General features: G+C 56.5%; 1 protein-coding gene across 4 annotated transcripts in view; it reads left to right on the top strand.

Annotated features, from left to right (window-relative positions):
- The window catches only part of IGF2R (insulin like growth factor 2 receptor), a 91348-nt gene that overhangs the window by 65878 nt on the left and 7331 nt on the right, over positions 1-18139 (top strand). For all 4 annotated transcript variants that reach the window (XM_058660502.1, XM_058660391.1, XM_058660313.1 and 1 more), the window contains 21 exons: positions 128-320; positions 2676-2840; positions 3447-3590; positions 3673-3848; positions 4086-4173; positions 4611-4826; positions 5163-5293; positions 5477-5574; positions 7736-7872; positions 7948-8138; positions 9196-9322; positions 10386-10505; positions 10788-11044; positions 11243-11461; positions 12095-12244; positions 13372-13533; positions 14337-14544; positions 14799-14945; positions 15527-15761; positions 16392-16528; positions 17745-17859. In XM_058660502.1, the coding sequence (XP_058516485.1) occupies positions 128-320; positions 2676-2840; positions 3447-3590; positions 3673-3848; positions 4086-4173; positions 4611-4826; positions 5163-5293; positions 5477-5574; positions 7736-7872; positions 7948-8138; positions 9196-9322; positions 10386-10505; positions 10788-11044; positions 11243-11461; positions 12095-12244; positions 13372-13533; positions 14337-14544; positions 14799-14945; positions 15527-15761; positions 16392-16528; positions 17745-17859 (3416 nt within the window). The remainder of the gene's footprint in view (positions 1-127; positions 321-2675; positions 2841-3446; positions 3591-3672; positions 3849-4085; positions 4174-4610; positions 4827-5162; positions 5294-5476; positions 5575-7735; positions 7873-7947; positions 8139-9195; positions 9323-10385; positions 10506-10787; positions 11045-11242; positions 11462-12094; positions 12245-13371; positions 13534-14336; positions 14545-14798; positions 14946-15526; positions 15762-16391; positions 16529-17744; positions 17860-18139) is intronic.

Genomic DNA, 18139 nt, shown 5'->3' with positions numbered 1-18139 from the left:
CGAGGCTTTAGGATTAGCAGCACCCGTTCATCCTAGTGGGGGCCATGTGTGATAGGAAGGAAGCACTTGACTGGAGGAAGTTGCCTAGCCTAACCAGCTCTGTGTGGCTCTTCCCATCTAACCCTAGTTCAACGTGTGTGGCACAATGCCCATCTGTGGGACCGTGGGTGACACTCCGGCCTCTGGCTGTGAGGCTGAGACCCAGACCGAAGACCTCACGAACCTGAAGCCAGAGTGGCCCGTCGGGAGCGAGAAGAGCCTGCAGCTGTCCACCGAGGGCTTCCTGACCCTGGTCTACAAAGGGCCATCTTCAACCAGAGGTGAGGTCTCAGCTGCTGGTTCTGGCAGCTGCCTCAAACCATGGTTTTTTGGGCACATTCCCACTGTTGCTGTGTGAGCTGGGACCAGGCCCCTTCTGTGCGCTGTGTCCCCTGTGGGAGCGCTGCCTCAGCCCTGGGTGTTCTGTTTCTGCCCGCCCGCCTGGGTGTCCTGCATCTAGCACCTGTGGCCCCAGCGTTCCTGCTTCTCCCTTCTCCCCTTTCCTTTTACAAATTGCTCCGCCCTTGCTTTTAGGTGCAGGTGAGTTGATGAATGAGGATGATCAGTTACTGCATTATTTTCCCAGTTGTTTTTCTCCGTCTCCTGCCTTCCCTCCACTCTGTCTTTCTGGTGTCCCTTGCAATAAATGCAGCTCTGCTGCTTTGAATCATGCTGGTTCTCTACCTCTCTCTGCACCTGTGTTGTGCAGCCCAAGCTTATTCTTTGTTTTCCATGTGTCCTCTGAAGACAGTGTCAGAGATGGTGAGCTGAGCACTCCCTGTGAAGCAGCCCTGTTGGGGGCGTGTCCTGGTGAACTCAGGCCAGCCGCAGGAGTCCTAAGCTTTCTTTTACTCAACCTCTTGTCTGTCCCTCTGCCTCCCTTCATGGTGTGGATCCAGGAGAGCCAGGGGCCTGGGACCAAGGCTTCTTTCTAGGCAGGGTCCTGGCATTGGAGTCCAGCTTACAGGAGAAGGGAATGCAAGGCCCACTTACTTGCTGTCGCGTAGCTGATCAGCAGTGAAGTTGGGATTTGAGGTTTCCAGTCTGACCTCAGCGCTTGGGCTCTTCCCGTCATGTCATGATGACCCCAGAGGGGCAGTGGTGTAAAGTGATAGTTGCAAGTGTTGTGCCTTCGCAGGCTGCGTTGGGAGAGGGCTGTTCCGGAAGACAGCGGAAGGGTGCTGCTCTCCCGGCTTTGTTGCACCCCAGGTCACTGTCACCTGTGACTCTCGGCATCACGTTTCACACTGACAGGTGCTGGTGGCAATTCTTTCCAGCCCAGGAAGGGAACCAGTGCAGTATGGGAAGGGCAATTTCTGATCTGAGAATCCATTCACTGCGGGAACAGAAGTCCTGGACCTGCGGGTGCTGTCAGTCCTGAAAGGGTTTCCCCTAGAAAAGAACCAGGCTTGTTCTGTGGGGTTTGTCAGGGATGGGGGACTTGGACCTGAGACGGAAGTTTGTAGTTGCATAAAAGACTTTCAATAGACTGGCCAAAGCAGATGGACACATGTTGATGGGTCTCGGGAGGTGAACGTTGCTTGCAAGTCACCAGGCAGATGTGGCGTGCTTGGTGGCCTGAGCATGTGTGCTCCTTACACCTTGAGGAGGCTCAGGACCGTGTGGTTTTCTCAGGGAGCATGAGGCAGTGTTCCTTGGCCAGCTTAGCTGGCATGTCATCCTTTCTTTGAGTGAAAGCTGGCGTTTGAGCATGCAGCTCCGCTCAGGAGCTTCCTGAGTGGAGGCAGGGTAAAGTCCTCCCGCCTTGGTCACACAGCTGGCTGCTGTCCCACGCCAGTCAGTTGGGAAAGCCACGAGTTCACTCTGCCTAGGAAAATGCACTCACTCGCCCGTGTCAGCTCTGTTTTAGAGTAAAACAGATGAGTCATTTTCATACAGTTGACTTTGTGGGTCTGATTTGAAAAATCATCGTCTGTCCCTTGTATAGGTGCCCATGTGGCCATGACATGGTTAATGATTTGTATTGGCCCTTGGGTGTGAATCTCTGAGCATACTAGGTGTGTTTGTGTGTGGTGGGGGGGGGTTACCCTTGGCTCAGCTCCATAGTGCAGTCTGTCCTGGTTTCAGACCCCTCGTGTGTAAAATGAAGCCTCCTTGTGTGTTAATACCAGTATCATGTGGTCTGCAGACCCCTGTGTCACAGCCTCCACCTCTGCCCTGCTCTATTGCTGGCAGAGTGGTGTGTATTCACACAGCAGTCAGGCCATGTCAACTGCTCTGCCTCTGTGGTGGTTACCTGCTGTTTGTCCCTGTTCGTCGTGCTAAGCCCTGATTCTGGACTGATGGGCCTACTCTGAGCCACCCTTGCTGCCTGCCTGTGCGCGTGCTGTCTGCCGTGCAGCCAGGCAGCCTGGTTCCCTTTGCCTTCTGCAGAGCAGGGACTCAGTAACTATTTGCTGAATAGCCATTTTCCAAGGTTTGCATGGACGAGCTGATCGTGGGAGAGTAAGGATTTCTGGACCCTGGGTGCAAGCTCAGTGAGTCACTGTCGTCATGGACGTGGCCACTGTATTCCGACTGGGTCCTGCATGGACTGCTGGTGAGACTGGCTGGAGGCCCACTGCATGTCCTAGAGGCTGCTCTACATTCTCAGCTCTGGGCCTCTCCTCACACAGGTACCTCCTTCATCATCCGTTTTGTGTGCAACGATGACGTCTACCCAGGAGCCCCCAAGTTCCTGCACCAGGACATTGACTCCAGGCGAGGTGTCCGAAATACCTACTTCGAGTTTGAAACCGCACTGGCCTGTGTTCCTTCTCCAGTGGATTGCCAAGTCACCGGTGAGGCACAGGGCCAGCAGTCACAGTGGATAGATGGGTAGAGTGAGTGTGCATACCCCTGTGTGCACACGAGGGTCTCCAGAAGGTTCAAAATGATGCATAGTATGAAAGAAATGCATGAATTTAAAATATTTTTATGCTGAGATAAACCCCTGGTTCAGGTTCCTACAGGTATCTGGAACTCCCCTTGATTTGTGTGCACATGGCGAGGTGTCTTTCATTGAACAGACAACACGATGTTTTGTGTTGCAACTTTCTTTGAGCGGTGCTTAAAGTGTGGGTTATAGAGCTTTTCTCGAGAGTCTGGACATAGAGTTAAAGGATTTTAAGCTAGATTTTGGGATCAGTTGCTGCTTAATAACAAAAAAACTCAGAGGGAGGAAATAAAAGCGTATTGCTTGCCACTCACTCCTTTGAAGAGCAGCATTCCCGTTCTCAGGGTACCCTAGTGCCTGCTATGTCCTGGATGGTACATCTCGAGGGACAGGGACTTCTGTGGGTCAGGCCCCTCTGGCTGCTGAAGTTCGACCCATCAGTCCCAGTCGAGTGGCAGAACCAGCCCCCAGGAATCAACTTGGGGACCGAGCGCCTGGCCTTGCGTTTCAGACCCCGCCGGGAATGAGTATGACCTGAGTGCCCTAAGTGCTGTCAGGAAGCCTTGGACTGCTGTGGATGTCTCGGGCAGTGGAAAGAAGAGAACCTTCTATCTGAGTGTCTGCAATCCGCTCCCTTACATCCCTGGCTGTCACGGTGAGTGCCGCCTGGCTGTTCTGTCACACTGCCTGTGCCATGCTGGTCCTGCCCCCACACATCACCTGTTCGGTTGTTGCAGGCACTGCCTTGGGGTCCTGCCTGGTGTCAGAGGAGAACAACTTGAACTTGGGTGTGGTGCAGATTAGTCCCCAGGCAGTGGAAAACGGCTCTCTGAGCATCGTGTATGTTAATGGGGACAAGTGTGGGAACCAGCGCTACTCTACCAGGATCACATTCGAGTGTGCACAGGTCACGGTACGTGTCCAGGGCGGCCAGGTGCCATCTTGCACCATAGCTGGTCTCTCCATTTCTTAATCCCAGTTTGCCTGTGTTTCCATGGATTTCCAGCTGTTGTCAGGCTGTCTTCCCCACCCAGGACTTACATGCTCATAACAGCTGCCTGTTTTGCTCAGGGGGGCTAGAGGTTGGCCCCCTGTGGCCGGCCATGGATGCCATGCGTGTGGACTCACAGGCTGTGGGTTTATGCTGCAGGGGTCGCCGACCTTCCAGCTACAGGATGGCTGTGAATATGTGTTCGTCTGGAGAACCGTGGAAGCCTGTCCTGTGGTCAGGGTGGAAGGTGAGACAGGGCCGCTCCTGGGCAGGAGTGGCCGGCAATGTAGACAGCTGTTGGGAAGCAGAGCCTGTTGCGCCAGCTCTAGGGTCTCGCAGACACTTACTAGGGGCTAGACCAGTGTGCACTGCTGGACGATCACTCCATGGTGCTTGCTTGTTTCGCCAGGGCTGGGGTTTTAGCCTGATAGCTTTGGGAAGGAGGGTTCAGGCAGTGGTTTTGCTCCATTGGTGAAGTGATTCTTCTGTCCTCAGCCGAGACTTTTCCAGAAAGCCATTGGCCAGGCAGCATGTGTTGGTCAAGTTAGAACAGTGTTGAGGTTGTGGCACTTCATGCCTGTTCCCTGTCGGTGTTGGCCAGGTTGCATGGGGCAGCTCTCGCCCAGGAGTGTGACCGTGCACATGCCCTCATGTCTGCCCTTGGCTTCTTGTGTGTCCTCCAAGGGGACAACTGCGAAGTGAGGGACCCTAGGCACGGCAACCTGTACGACCTCAAGCCACTGGGCCTCAACGACACCATGGTCAGTACCAGCGAGTATAACTACTACTTCCGGGTCTGCGGGAAGCTCTCTTTGGATGTCTGCCCCATCAGTGACAAGTCCAAGACTGTCTCGTCGTGTCAGGAGAAGAAAGGGCCAGGAGGGTTCCAAAAAGTGGCAGGTACTATTGTCCTCCCCTTGCTCTCCCACAAATGGGTGGGATTAAAATGGGAGGCGGCAGGGGAGGGGGAACAGTGGTCCATGTTTCTCTTGAATGGGAGGAGCAAATGGTAGCAGGGTCCCAAGTACTTGAGCCATCATCTGCTGCCTCCCAGGGCATACCTTAGCAGGAATTGGATTGGCACTGTAGAAGGAGTTGGGGTCATGGTGAAGCTGTGGGTGAGACAATGCCAGGGCAGTGAGCCTGGGCCTGCAGGACAGGGTCAGGGCAGGCTCGGATGTACATTGGCATAGAGGCCCAGACCCTGCTTCATGTGGTACTGCCGCTGTTCTGCAGGTCTCCTCACGCAGAAGCTGACATATGAGAATGGCTTGTTGAGGATGAACTACACAGGTGGGGACACATGTCACAAGGTGTATCAGCGCTCCACCACCATCTTCTTCTACTGTGACCGCAGCACGCAGAAGGTGAAAGAGGCTAAGCCTCTCCCATCCCCAGGTCTCATACCCTGCCCCTTTGCTGGCTGAAGGTGTTGTCTGTGTGGCCCAGAACCTCCATCTGTCTGCATAGCCTCTAGTGGGCTCCTGCCTTTCCCTTCCTGCTTCTATCACTAACTGGCAACATGTGGCCATTCCCTTCCCCTTTGGCAGCCCATGTTCCTGAGGGAGACTTCAGACTGCTCCTACGTGTTCGAGTGGCGGACCCAGCATGCGTGCCCACCCTTCCATGTGACTGAGTGCTCTTACAAGTAAGTGGCCACCCGTGGGTGCTGTCGTTTTCCAATAGAAGGGCAGACCCATGTGGTGGTACCTCCTGTCGAGGTCAGTGATCTGGCTGGGGGTGGGGCAGTGGGAGGATCCAGTGAGTGGGTCATTGTGATTAGCCTTGGTTCCTTGGTGTGACTGCAGGGTGTCATGCTCAGGTGGTGACTTAGAGGTTCTGGGATAATTGCGCGTGCAGTGCCCATAGAGAAGTGACGGGTGCTGAATGCAACATGGAAGCCTTTGTGGCTGCCTGCCTTGCCTGGCCTTGGTGGTACTGCGAGGGTGCCTGGGCTCTGCTCCATGGCATGAAAGTCCCCTGATCTGCCCTTGGACAGTGGTTGAGTGTGGGCAGAGAAGATGGTTTCATCCTGCTGCTCATCTTCATGCTGTCTCAGGTGCTTTTGAGTTCTCTGTTCCCTGCAACCCCAGCAAGCCCTAGAGGTCTGGTTGGGCGGCAGCTGGCGTGGTCAGTGGGGCCCACTGGGTGTGAGATTCTGCAGAATCGTTGGGTACTTCACCGACTGAAGCTGCCGGATGCAGCCCGGGGACCTGTGGTTGTGCAGTGTGTGGGATGTACTGGCCATCCTTCGTGAGCTTAGCAACTGTGGAAGCCACACAGCCAGGCCTGGATGTTCCTGTTGGTGGAATCATGTGATTTTCAGTAACATATTTAAACTCATGGTTTTAGTTGGTTTTTTTTTTTAATTTTCTAGGAGTTACTTATTTGAAAGGCAGAGATAGAGGTGGGTAGAGGGAGGGATAGAGAAAGAGAGAAATCTTCCATTTACTGATTGACTCCTGAAAGGGCTGCTGTTACTAGGGCGGGACCAGGCTAAAGCCAGAGCCAGAAGCTTCATCTGAAGCTCTCATGTGGGTGCAGGGACCATGTTCTCCTAATCTCCAAGGCCATTCGTAGGGAGCTAGATCAGAAATGAAGTAGCTGGGACTTGAGCTGGTGCACATATGGGATGCTAGTGCTGTAGACGAATGATTGTGTGCTACATCATTGCCATGCCCCTCCCCCTCTACACTATCTCTTAAGAAGATCGAGTGAATGTCAAAGGAGAATTTTGTAGTTGGTTATAGCACAAGTTACTGTGTGCATAGTGATATTAATTCGTAGAGGACAAAACCATGTGAAGTGAGCTGTACACTCACTCCAGCCTCACCTTCCAGCCTTCTGTGGTTCTTGCTTGTTCCCGGGGTCAGCCTCCTGCAGGGATACACTGACTCATGCGGCAGGCGCAGTCTCTCGTCCCCACCTGTGCTCCCTGCCCACCACTGAGGGCTGTGTTGGTGTTTTCTGGACTGGATTTCTCTGGAATGACAACCTGTCCAATGGGCTCCTGCTTGTCCTTTGCTCAGCTTATCCCTGCCCGTGGTACTCGCTTTGCCTGGGACAGGCCACGGGCCCTTTCCTTTCACTGTCCACTTGCCCACACCATTCTTTCCTTGGCTTCACGTGCTCTGCTTTTTTCAGCGTGTGTTCAGCAGTTGCTGCTTCCTTCTGCCTTGCCTGGCCACGTTGGCAGGCCAGTACCTGACCCCCATCGCCCATGACCATGGCACCCACTTTGCTGTTCCTGGTGTTTGGCTTCTCCTGATGAGTCTGGGGTTGCTGGGTTCTTTGTGTCACAGCCCCCAGCTCCAGCTCAGCCTGTGTTTCTGGGTGTGTGAGGGGTTTTGCTCCCCTTCAAATACCCGACAGAGGAGGCGTGAAGTCCTCTCCTACCTGCACCCCAGCCTGCCACTGTGGCACGGGTGCTGCATGGCATGGCACAGGGTGGACCTCAGGAACTCTCAACCTCATGGGTTTGTGTACAGTGAGCGTTTGCAAGGCCGGCTTGAACCAGCTCTGGGGGGCGGGGGAGTCTCCGGCTTGGCTGGCAGGTAGCCCATGGGCCTGCTGGATGCTGTGTGTGTGTGTGTGTGTGTGTGTGTGTGTGTGTGTGTGTGTATGCAGCTCTGCCTCTGGGTAGGGCTGGAGTCCAGGGCATCAGGGACAGACCAAGTGAGACATGAGTCCTTGGAATGTTCTTGGAAAACCGTGGATAGCAAGCCTTTGTTGTTACTGTTTACTCTGTTGTCCCATAACCATGGTGCTCAGTAGCCCGAAGCTTAACCACTGTGCTTTCCTTCCTCCAGAGACGACACTGGGGAACCATACGACCTCTCGTCCCTGTCACGGTACAGTGACAACTGGGAGGCCATCACCAGGACTGGGTCCTCCGACCACTACATCATCAACGTGTGCAAGTCCCTGGCACCACAGCCTGGCACCGGTATGAATGGGGGTCCCTGTGGAGAGGTGGGAGGTGACACGATATTATGGTTGTCTGAATATGTCTTGTCTGCAGACCCTTGTCCCCCGGAGGCGGCCGCGTGTCTGGTGGGCGGCCCAAGGCCTGTGAACTTGGGCAGGGTCAAGGACAGTCCTCAGTGGAAAGATGGTGTCACCATCCTCCAGTATGTGGATGGTGACCTTTGTCCAGATGGCATTCGGAAGAAGTCTACCACTATTCGCTTCACCTGCAATGAGAACCAAATGGTGAGTGATGGCCCCGTGGTCCATGCTTGATGCAGCTTCTGGAATCTTCCAGAATGGAACAGAGCTGAGAGCCTGTGAACCCTTATTCTGTGTGCCTGGGATGGGACTTGAAGAGTCCAGGAGGGTGGGGTTAGAGCCATAGGGTGGGCTGCTGGGGCCTCAGCCTGGCACTCTAGTGTCCACGTGGCCTCAGGTATCCTCAGAGCTGTAGAGACTTGACCCGAGGTGACTGTGCTGCCAATGGCTGTGGGGTGGGAGGAGGTAGGGCCTCAGGGGCCATCTCTGACAGCAGGTGCCCAGTGCACAGATGCCAGTCTTGTCTTTGTGATGGTGGCTGTGAAGGGGAGCGAGCACTGTGTGAGCAGCTTCTCCAGGGGCTGAGTGTGCTGAGTTTGGGCGTCCTTTCTAGCCAAGGCTGTGCCCAGCAGGAAAGGAGGAGATGGAGGAGGGATGCCCTCTCTCCTCCCCTCTCCTTCCCACTCCACTGGCAGCTGCCCTCCTGACCAGTGCAGCCACAGTACCAGTACCTCCTGGGAGAGAGGCAGGCATTTGAGTTAGGACTGTTGAGGCACTGGGCACTAAAAACCTGGGCCCTTGGCCCCTCCAGGCTCCGGCTGAGCAGGTGGTTGGGAGGGGCAAGGCTCATCCAGACACCAGGCGGTTGCCCAGCATGCAGTAGAGGCCCCAGGGCAGTGGAGACTCCTGGAGTTTGTAGTGTGGCTTACAAAGCCAGCCCAGGGCCTGTGTGGTCCAGGGTGTACTGATGGAATCAAAGTTGGCTAACGGGGAGGCGCTGGTTCCCTCAGTGGCCTGCCCTGCACTGACCATATTAGGAGTGATCCCCGCACTGCATGGAACCCTTTCCATCCCCAGAGAGTCCCAGCTGGTGCCTCAGCCTTCGGAGACTTTCCTGACCACTGCGTGGGTTACCGGGCCCTTGCCTGCAGCGGCAGTGAGCACTTGTCTTTGCTGGCATGTGCCTTGATCTCTGGTAATGCCCAGCAGAGGCCGTGTCCTTGCTGAGTTGGAGTCCTGGGCCCTTTGTGTTCTGTTGCAGAACTCCAGGCCTCAGTTTATCAGCGCTGTGGAGGACTGTGAGTACACCTTCTCCTGGCCCACGATCTCTGCCTGCCCCTTGAAGAGCAGTGTGCACGACAACTGTCAGGTTACCAACCCCAACACAGGTGAGAGTGGGGGTCCCTGAGCTCAGTTCACATGAGAGTGGGGGTCCCTGAGCTCGGTTCACATGAGAGTGGGGGTCCCTGAGCTCGGTACACGTGAGAGTGAGGGTCCCTGAGCTCGGTACACGTGAGAGTGAGGGTCCCTGAGCTCGGTACACGTGAGAGTGGGGGTCCCTGAGCTCAGCACACGTGAGAGTGGGGGGTCCCTGAGCTCAGCACACGTGAGAGTGGGGGTCCCTGAGCTCGGTACACGTGAGAGTAGGGGTCCCTGAGCTCAGCACACGTGAGAGTGGGGGGTCCCTGAGCTCAGCACACGTGAGAGTGGGGGTCCCTGAGCTCAGCACACGTGAGAGTGGGGGTCCCTGAGCTCGGTACACATGAGAGCTGGTGGGGGGGTCCCTGAGCTCAGCACATGTGAGAGTGGGGGTCTCTGAGCTCCGTACATGTGAGAGCCGGGGAGTTCCCCAAATTTAGCACACATGAGAGTGGGGTGGGGGTGGTCTGTGAGCTCAGCACATATGAGAGCCAGGGGGTTGGGGAGTTCCCAAGCTTAGCATAGGTGAGAGCCAGGGTGGGGATGGTCCCCAATCCCAGGCACAGGTGAGAGACCCCAGAGCAGCTGAGGGCTGCCAGGCTGCCTGAACAGGGTGTTGTGTGGTGTGGGGCACAGCTGGCCTTTCTCTGGGATAGCCTGTTATGTTCACAATGCATCCTTGACATCCTGTGGGACTGTGGGGTGTCTTGGCTGGGCTTCACTGACAGCTCCAGCCATACCAGCATTTCAGAGTGACCTACCTTGAGGCCAATGTGGTGGACGAGGAGGGGGCTTCTGCCTCCCTCGGGGTGGACACCCGAAGAGACACGTGTGCTGGTCCCTGCCAGTTAGAGGGATGCTGGCTGGCTCTTCCCAGGCACATGGCATCTCTTTGTGGGGGCAGTTTCCACATTGGGGACCAACTGAGTGGTCTTGTAATGTGCGTGATAGGGCCACAGTCAGCCCGCGGGTCAGTGGTTGGGATGTGAGCTCCCTGGCTCACCATGTGACCTCCCCTCCTCCTCCTCGCAGGACACCTGTTCGACCTGACCTCCCTCAGTGGCAGGACTGGCTTCACAGCTGCCTACAGCGAGAGGGGGCTGGTGTACATGAGCATCTGTGGGGAGAATGAGAACTGCTCCCCTGGTGTGGGTGAGTGCTGGGCTTCCCATGCCATCTTCTCATTAGCCCAGTCCCTGGAGCTGTCCTCAGCCTGAGCCTGAGCTGATGGCAAAGGAGCTGAGAAGCCAGGGTGGCAGACCCCCTTCTCCCCTGCAGCGGGCAGTTGCTGTGAGGTGGTCGCATGAGGCCCCGGGACCACATGCATGCAGTTCCTTGGCTAGCCCCATGTGGGACACTCACAGAGTCAGTGGACTTGGAGGGTCTGGATTTGCTTAGAATTCTCACTGAAACGCTGGCCCTGCAATGTTCCAGGAGCTTGCTTTGGGCAAACCAGAATCAGCGTAGGCAAGGCCAGCAAGAGGCTGAGCTACGTGGACCAGGTCCTACAGCTGGTTTATGAGGACGGGTCCCCTTGTCCCTCCAAAAATGGCCTGACCTACAAGAGTGTCATCAGCTTCGTGTGCAGGCCCGAGACGGGGCCCACCAACAGGCCCATGCTCGTTTCCCTGGACAAGCAAACGTGCACGCTCTTCTTCTCCTGGCACACCCCCCTGGCGTGTGAGCAGGTGGTGAGTGCCTGCCCCATACCCACCTGGCTGCACCCAGGTCCCTAGCTTCCTACACTCCACCTTCCTGCCCCCTGCACTCCCGATTGCCCCAAGGGTGAAGTTGGGGGAAGGGCTTGGTGCCGTGTCATGGGCGGGTGGCTTGACAGGCATCAGGAAAAGTTTCTGGTAGACTGAACTGTGGTCTCTGCCTTCCAACAGACGGAATGTTCCGTGAGGAATGGCAGCTCCATCATCGACCTGTCACCCCTCATCCACCGCACAGGCGGTTATGAAGCATATGATGAAAGCGAGGAAGAAACCTCGGATACCTACCCCGATTTCTACATCAACATCTGCCAGCCACTCAACCCTATGCACGGCGTGGCTTGCCCCGCCGGAGCCGCTGTGTGCAAAGTGCCTGTGGATGGATCTCCCCTTGTGAGTTGGGGAAGTGTGGGCTTTCTGGGTGGGGGCCCTACAGGTCAAAAGGGGGAAAATTCAGCCTGGCCTGTTTGTGTGTGTGTGTCCGGAATCCTCCCTGGAGAGTGTTAGCATAAGGCTTTGTGCAATGAGCTGTCAACCGTTAAGGTGATTAGCAAGTCTTGAAACCTCCTGGGGCCATGAGAGCACAGTGCAACCGCACGTTTCTGCCAGCCTGGGGGCCTCAGGGTTGGCAAGCCAAAGTCTTCAGGGTTAAATTGTGCGTGAGAGAAGACCTTGGCAGAGTGTGGTGCCGGTGTAGGGCTACTCGTACAATGAGTAGGAAACTGAAGCTGCTTATTCAGCAGCACATTCAAGGACTGGAGCAGATGTAAGGGCCGTGGGTGCTGGGGCCACGGGTGCTGGGTCAACGTGATGAGGTGTGGTCAGGTGATCTGGACGTGGCACAGGTCACAGCGAGGAGGCGAGCATGTACACGTGCTGCACAAAATCTTGGAACGTGGGATTCATGTTGATTGCAATGCAAAGAAAACAAGCTCTGCCCATGCTTCGCCTTGTTGTAACTGATCGGGTGTGATCTGCACAGAGGAAGCTTTCCTGAAATGTGCTTTGTTCTGCTCCTGTGTCCAGGACATTGGCCGGGTCACAGGCCCCCCAGTACTCAACTCAGCAGCCAACGAGGTTTACATGAACTTCGCAAGCAAGACTCCTTGCTTGAAAGACAAGCGTTTGAACTATACCTCCCTCATTACGTTCCACTGCAGGAGAGGCGTCAGCATGGTAAGTGGGTGTTGTGATCGCCATGCGTGCAGGCAGCTGGGAGCCAAGGCTGCAGAACCATGCCACATGTCTGGGGCTGAAAGAGATGCTTAGGTGAAATTCTAGCATGAAAAGGAGCAGAGGCCACTGCATCTGAGGCTGCTTCATGTCAAGGGCCATGTGTCAACACCCTCCACAGTGACGGTCCATGCATGTGTCCTTGCTTAGGCCTCGCTAGAGAGCTTGAGTCACTGCGGAAGGGTGGGGCTGCGTCCAGTTGGTCCCTCAGCGCATCCACACTTCCTGTGATGTATCTCTGTAAACACATGTTACACAAGACAAGGTGTGTGTCTGGACACCTGTGATGCAGGACAAAGTGTGTGTGTCTGTGGATACATGTGATACAGGATAAGTGTGTGTCTATGGACACCTGTGACACAGGACAAGGTGTGTGTCTGTGCACCCCTGTGACACAGGATAAGTGTGTGTGTCTATGGACACATGTGACCCAGGGCCAGGTGCTGTGTGTTTCCACAACTCCTACCTTTCTGGAGAGAACCCCACAGGCATGCCAGGACTCCCCCATCCTGTACATGCTTGATGGTCGCCTATGGGACATGGCTGTGCCCAGCCCTCTGTGTGCCTGCAGCTCTGCAGAGCCAGTGAGCCGGCCTGGGCTGTGTCTTGAGGGTGACAAGGAGCGGATGCATGAGCTCCCCGCTACTGGGAAGACTGTGGAGAGGCTTTCCACTGTGGCTCCCATCTTTTCCTGTTGGACTCAAAGCAAGACAGTCTTGGCAGTAGTTAAAACGGGCACCCCTGGCCAGCTGCTTTGCCTGTACTTGTTGGCTTGGGTGAAGTGGGGAGCGAATAGAGGGCCATGGGCCATGCTGCCAGGGGCCCAGGTGTAGAGCATGGCCATGAATGAGGGCCCTGGTGGGAGGCAGAACTCTGCCCCTCTGCCGGCCTTCCCCAGGGAGGGGACTGCGACCTGGAGGTAGCGCGGCAAGCAGAGTGGGGCTGCCTCTCTGAGCTGAGAGCACAGCCCTTGCTTCTTGCACCTGTTGCAGTGCTGTTACTGCTGTGGGCCACACAGCTGTCAGGCAGACATCCCTGGGCTTCAACACTTGCACTCTTCCCCCCAACAGGGCACACCTAAGCTGATCAGGACCAGCGACTGTGACTTCGTATTCGAATGGGAGACTCCCATCGTGTGTCCGGATGAGGTGAGGGCTGACGGCTGCTCCCTGACAGATGAGCAGCTGCTCTACAGCTTCAACCTGTCCAGCCTCTCCAAGGAAATCTTCAAGGTAACACATGCCAGGCTGGACCACAGAGAGCGAGTAGGGGGTGTGGCTCTCCTCACTGATTCTATCCAGGGTCTCTGGGGCTAGGGTCCCCACTGTCTGCAAAGTGGGAAGGTTGCCTGCCTCAACCTCCAGGCTCAGCGTGCACCTGTCTCAAGTTGAGTATTTTGGGAGGGTCAGGCTCCCCCTGAGGTTCCCCACGTCAGAGCAGGCTTGGAGTCAAGCAAGCAGCCGTAGACTTTTGGGTAGAGCCAGGTTCAGTGTGGCCAGCAGCAGGCCATGGGCAGTCTCTCTTCATCTCCAGCCTGACTTTAAAGACAGTGAGGAGCTGTTGGCACAGCAAGTGAGGCAGTGCCCCTGATGTGAAGAACTCGTGTGTGTGACCCAGTGCCGGTCCCTTGGCTGTCAGACCCCATTCCATGGGGACCATTGGGTCAGTCAGTGTCGCACCAGGCCGTGGGCCCCCAGCCCTGCCTGTGCTGGTGCTCCGACTTCTGTGACAGAGCCCTCTCGACAGGTACGCTGCTGGTGGGAGCCTGCAGAAGACAGTATGGGCAAGGAGGCCAGACCAGGGTTCAGGGTGTGTCCCTGCTGTTGGTTCTCACAGCCCAGCCCCCAGAGGAGGGAGGGAGCTGGGCCTGAGGGCAGAGAGGGGCTGGACCCCATCAGCAGCCAGAACGTGATGCCCTGAGAAAGGAGGGTCTTGGGTCCCACAGCCAGACATGGCCCTCACCGTCCTGCCAGGTTTAGGGGACCCAGCCACCCCTGCTGGCGTTCATGGCCACATGTTGTATGTGTCTGTCCAGGTGACACGGGACTCACGCACGTACAGTGTGGGGGTGTGCACGGCAGCTGCCGGGCCGGACGAGGGGGGCTGCAAGGACGGAGGTGTGTGCCTGCTCTCGGGGACCAAGGGGGCATCTTTCGGACGGCTGGCGTCAATGAGGCTGGACTACAGGCACCAGGACGAGGCTGTCATCCTGACTTACGTGAACGGTGACCTCTGCCCGCCAGGTAAACCTGCCCGGCTGGGTTGAAGCTGGCAGCAAGAAGCAGAGTAGTGAGGGCCCCCGGGCCAGGGTTGCAGCCCTGCTAACCCCCGAGCCTGGGGCACATCTGCCCGTGGCTAGTGAGGAGGGGTGGGGTCTTGCTCATCCCCCAAGCGGGTTAGGACAGAAGGCAACTGGGCAGCTGCTCAGGGGCTCCTTGGGCACAGTGACTGTCACACTGAGCCTCGTCCCTTCAGATCTTCTCTTTCTTCTTTGCAGAAACTGATGATGGCGATCTGTGTGTCTTCCCATTCACATTCAATGGCAAGAGCTACGAGGAGTGCATCGTGGAGGGCAGAGCCAAGTTGTGGTGTAGCACAACCGCCAACTACGACCGAGACCACGAGTGGGGCTTCTGCAGGCAGTGTGAGTGTGGGCGCTGGACAGCGAATCCCCATGAGGCCATGCTGATGGGACCAACGTCCTGGCTTGGGGCACTGGTGTCTTGGCAGGCCTCTGGGCCAACTTAGGGGCGGGTGTGGGTCAGGCTGGGGCTGGTGAGGCCCACGTGGTGTTGTGGCTCCTGTCACCCTGGACACTGGTGTCATGCGAGGGTCCTGTCACGGGCTTTGACTCCCCAGCAGAGCAGGATGAGAGGAACACAGGGGAAATAAGCCAGCAGTGGTAGGGGTTGGGGACCTGCAAAGAGCAGCACCTGTTAGATTGGAGATTTTCATTTTGAGGTGTGTACTGACATGCCACCACCCACCTCAGTCCCTCACTTTTATGCAAAGGAGTTGTGAAGACAGGTATTGGGGAGTGGCATGGGGCACCATGAGAAGACGTTGTGTCCCCAGGGCCAAGGCTCTGTTTCTTGCAAGAATGGATCCAAGTGGACCATGGCCAGGCATGGCACCTGGGGCCCGGCTGGGTGATGACCAGTGCCGGGTGGTGGGGATGTAGTGGGCTGGGCTGATCCGACTGGGTCTTGCCTGCTGCCCCCACAGCCACCAGCCACCGGACGTCGGCCATCATATTCAGGTGCGATGAGGATGAGGATATTGGGCGGCCGCAGGTGATCAGTGAGGTGCGTGGCTGCGAGGTGACCTTTGAGTGGAAGACCAAGGTGGTGTGCCCCCCTGAGAAGATGGAGTGTAAGTTCGTCCAGAACCACAAGACTTATGACCTGCGGCTGCTGTCCTCCCTCACCGGCTCCTGGTTCCTCACTTACGAAGGAGCCACGTGAGTTCCTTCTCCCGTCGGGTAGTGGGTAGGACCTTGGGTTCCATTGGCAGAGCTTGGGAAGTAGAGGAGAGTGGAGCACCTCCCCCTGTGTGATGATGATCATATTCCTCGGAAGTGTGGCTCACAGCGTGCTGTGGTGGGCGCCTAGCTTCCGCTGGCAGAAGTGAGAGCCCTGGGACCCACACTGGGGCCTGAGGGGCTGGGCTACTTGGGCTTGTATTCCAGCAGGTGGGGCTAGTATGGGGGCACATGATGTTGAACGTCACTCGTCCTTGCACGCATTGCTGACTGACCCAGGTGTCAGGCGTCCACTCTGCCTTGTAGCTCTGCACGGTTTTGACACAGGGCAGCACGACAGTGGCTTCAAGTTAGGCCAGCAGTGTGCCAAGGTTTGCCACTCTTGGCCCCGGCTCCAGGCTGGCATGGATGTAGGCATTTTACCTCTTATGTGTGCCTGGTGGGCAGGCTCCCTTCTGCAATGGTCACACCCTCTAGGGCCCAGCAGCATCAGAGAAGCCAGTGGTGGTCAGCACCGGCTCTTAGCCATCAGAAGCCCTGCTGAGGGGCCTCGTAGCCTCATGCTGAGTGCACCAGGGCAGGGCCTGATGAGCTCCCCTGGTCCTGCAGGTATTTCATCAACCTGTGTCAGAGAGTCTACAAGGGGCCCTTTGAATGCTCAGAAAGAGCCAGCATTTGCAAGAAGACCTCCACTGGCCAAGTCCAGTCCCTGGGCCTCGTGCACACACAGAAACTGGATGTCATGGGTGAGTTGGGGTTGGGAGGTAGGGCTGGCCTTAGTGTGCTGGCACAGTACCTCCTGGGCCTTTTGGAGTGCTGTGGTGCGTGCGGCTCAGGAGTGGTGTCCAAGCTATGTGCCCGGGAAGGCGGGAAGTGCAGACGCTTGACACCCCTCCCGAGTTCACATTCCGGCTGTGGATTGAGTGTCTGGTCCAAAGCCACATTAGCTCTGAGGCTGCAGAGCCAGGCTGCAGCCCAAGGCCTTGGGCAGGAGAACTCAGGATGTGGTGCCTCAGAGGCAAAAGTTATCATAGTGGCTTCTGAGCATTGCAATAGATAATGGACAGTGCAGTTGGCTGTTGAGCAGGTGGCATCTGTCATCGGGTGATGGAGGTGATGTTCTTGCTGGTATGAGGCAGGTTGCACTGTGCTGCGGACCAAGTGGGAAAGATACTGTCCTTTGCCTGTGAGCATAGAGCTGGTTTATCCCAGTTGCCCTAAAGAGACGAAGTGGCTTCTCTCTGCTTGAGACGCTGAAATGGTAAAGGAGAAGTTGGGGGCAACCAATCACCCCTGGTGCAGACCAAACCCCAGTCCCACAGGCTGGTCAGAGGGGAGCTGCCAACTGTTGGAGACCCATGTCAGCTCTTGCTGCCACACGCACATTGCTTGGGCAGGGCCCGGGGGTGGCCCAGCCAGCTCCCTCCCTGGTCATCTCAGTGGTCTCTGGATGCTTGACCAGTCTCCTATAGCCAGTTGAGCAGGACTGAAATATTTTAAGGTTTAGCTAAAATTTTAAGGTTGGTGAGCATCATCTTACCAGTCCAGCAGGTGTTACCCTCTCTCAGAGCCTACAGCCCTATTCCTTGGGCTCCTAATGGAACCCAAACTGAAAAAATCTCCTAGTGTCCAGCATGCTTGGAGCGGGGAGGGGTCTTTGGCTCCAAAATGTCAGGAAGATGCAGGCATGACAGCCGCCTGTGGGTTAAGGTTGCACAGTGTATGCACAGTGGGCCCCAGCACCTGGATCTTGCAGGCTCACTCAGGGAAGCACCCTTTGCTGGAGGCCAGGAGCTGGAGGCTTGGGCCCCAAGTGCTGGACTAGGCCGAGGCAGCCATGGCGGGAGTCTGGTGGCCACCGCACCAAGATCATATCATCTCAGCCCTTACAGTAGCTTCTGACGAGTGACACAGAGATCTTTTTCACACCCTGAAATGTTGGTTCTGCCTCATGTGTTTCAGATGACAAAGTCATTGTCACCTACTCCAAGGGTCACCCATGTGGTGAGAACCAGACTGCATCCTCTGTGATAGAGCTGGGCTGCGCCAAGACAGTGGGCAAGCCTGTGTTCATGAGGTGAGGAGCCGGGCCTGGCAGGCAGATCTGTGTGGAGTGTCCCGGGCCAGGAGTCCCTCTGGGCTCCTCTGGTTTCTACTGGGATGGAAGGTGGGGTGGTACTGTACTGCACGTGTGGGCAGCAGGATGTTCACATTGTTGCCATGGAGGCAGACTACAAGCCAGAGCTGCTGGCGCACTGTGGGGTGCAGGGCTTGCTCTCATGGATGGACATGGGGCCCTGCTTCTCCTGCTCAGCAGCACATGTTTAGCCCCCTCTGCACTAGCTGAGTGTTGAGCC

The sequence above is a fragment of the Ochotona princeps genome, chromosome 1 (assembly GCF_030435755.1).
Source record: "Ochotona princeps isolate mOchPri1 chromosome 1, mOchPri1.hap1, whole genome shotgun sequence".
Taxonomy (NCBI): Eukaryota; Metazoa; Chordata; class Mammalia; order Lagomorpha; family Ochotonidae; genus Ochotona; species Ochotona princeps.
The sequence above is the reverse complement of the archived record's forward strand: the minus strand, read 5'-3'. Positions and strand labels throughout refer to the sequence as shown.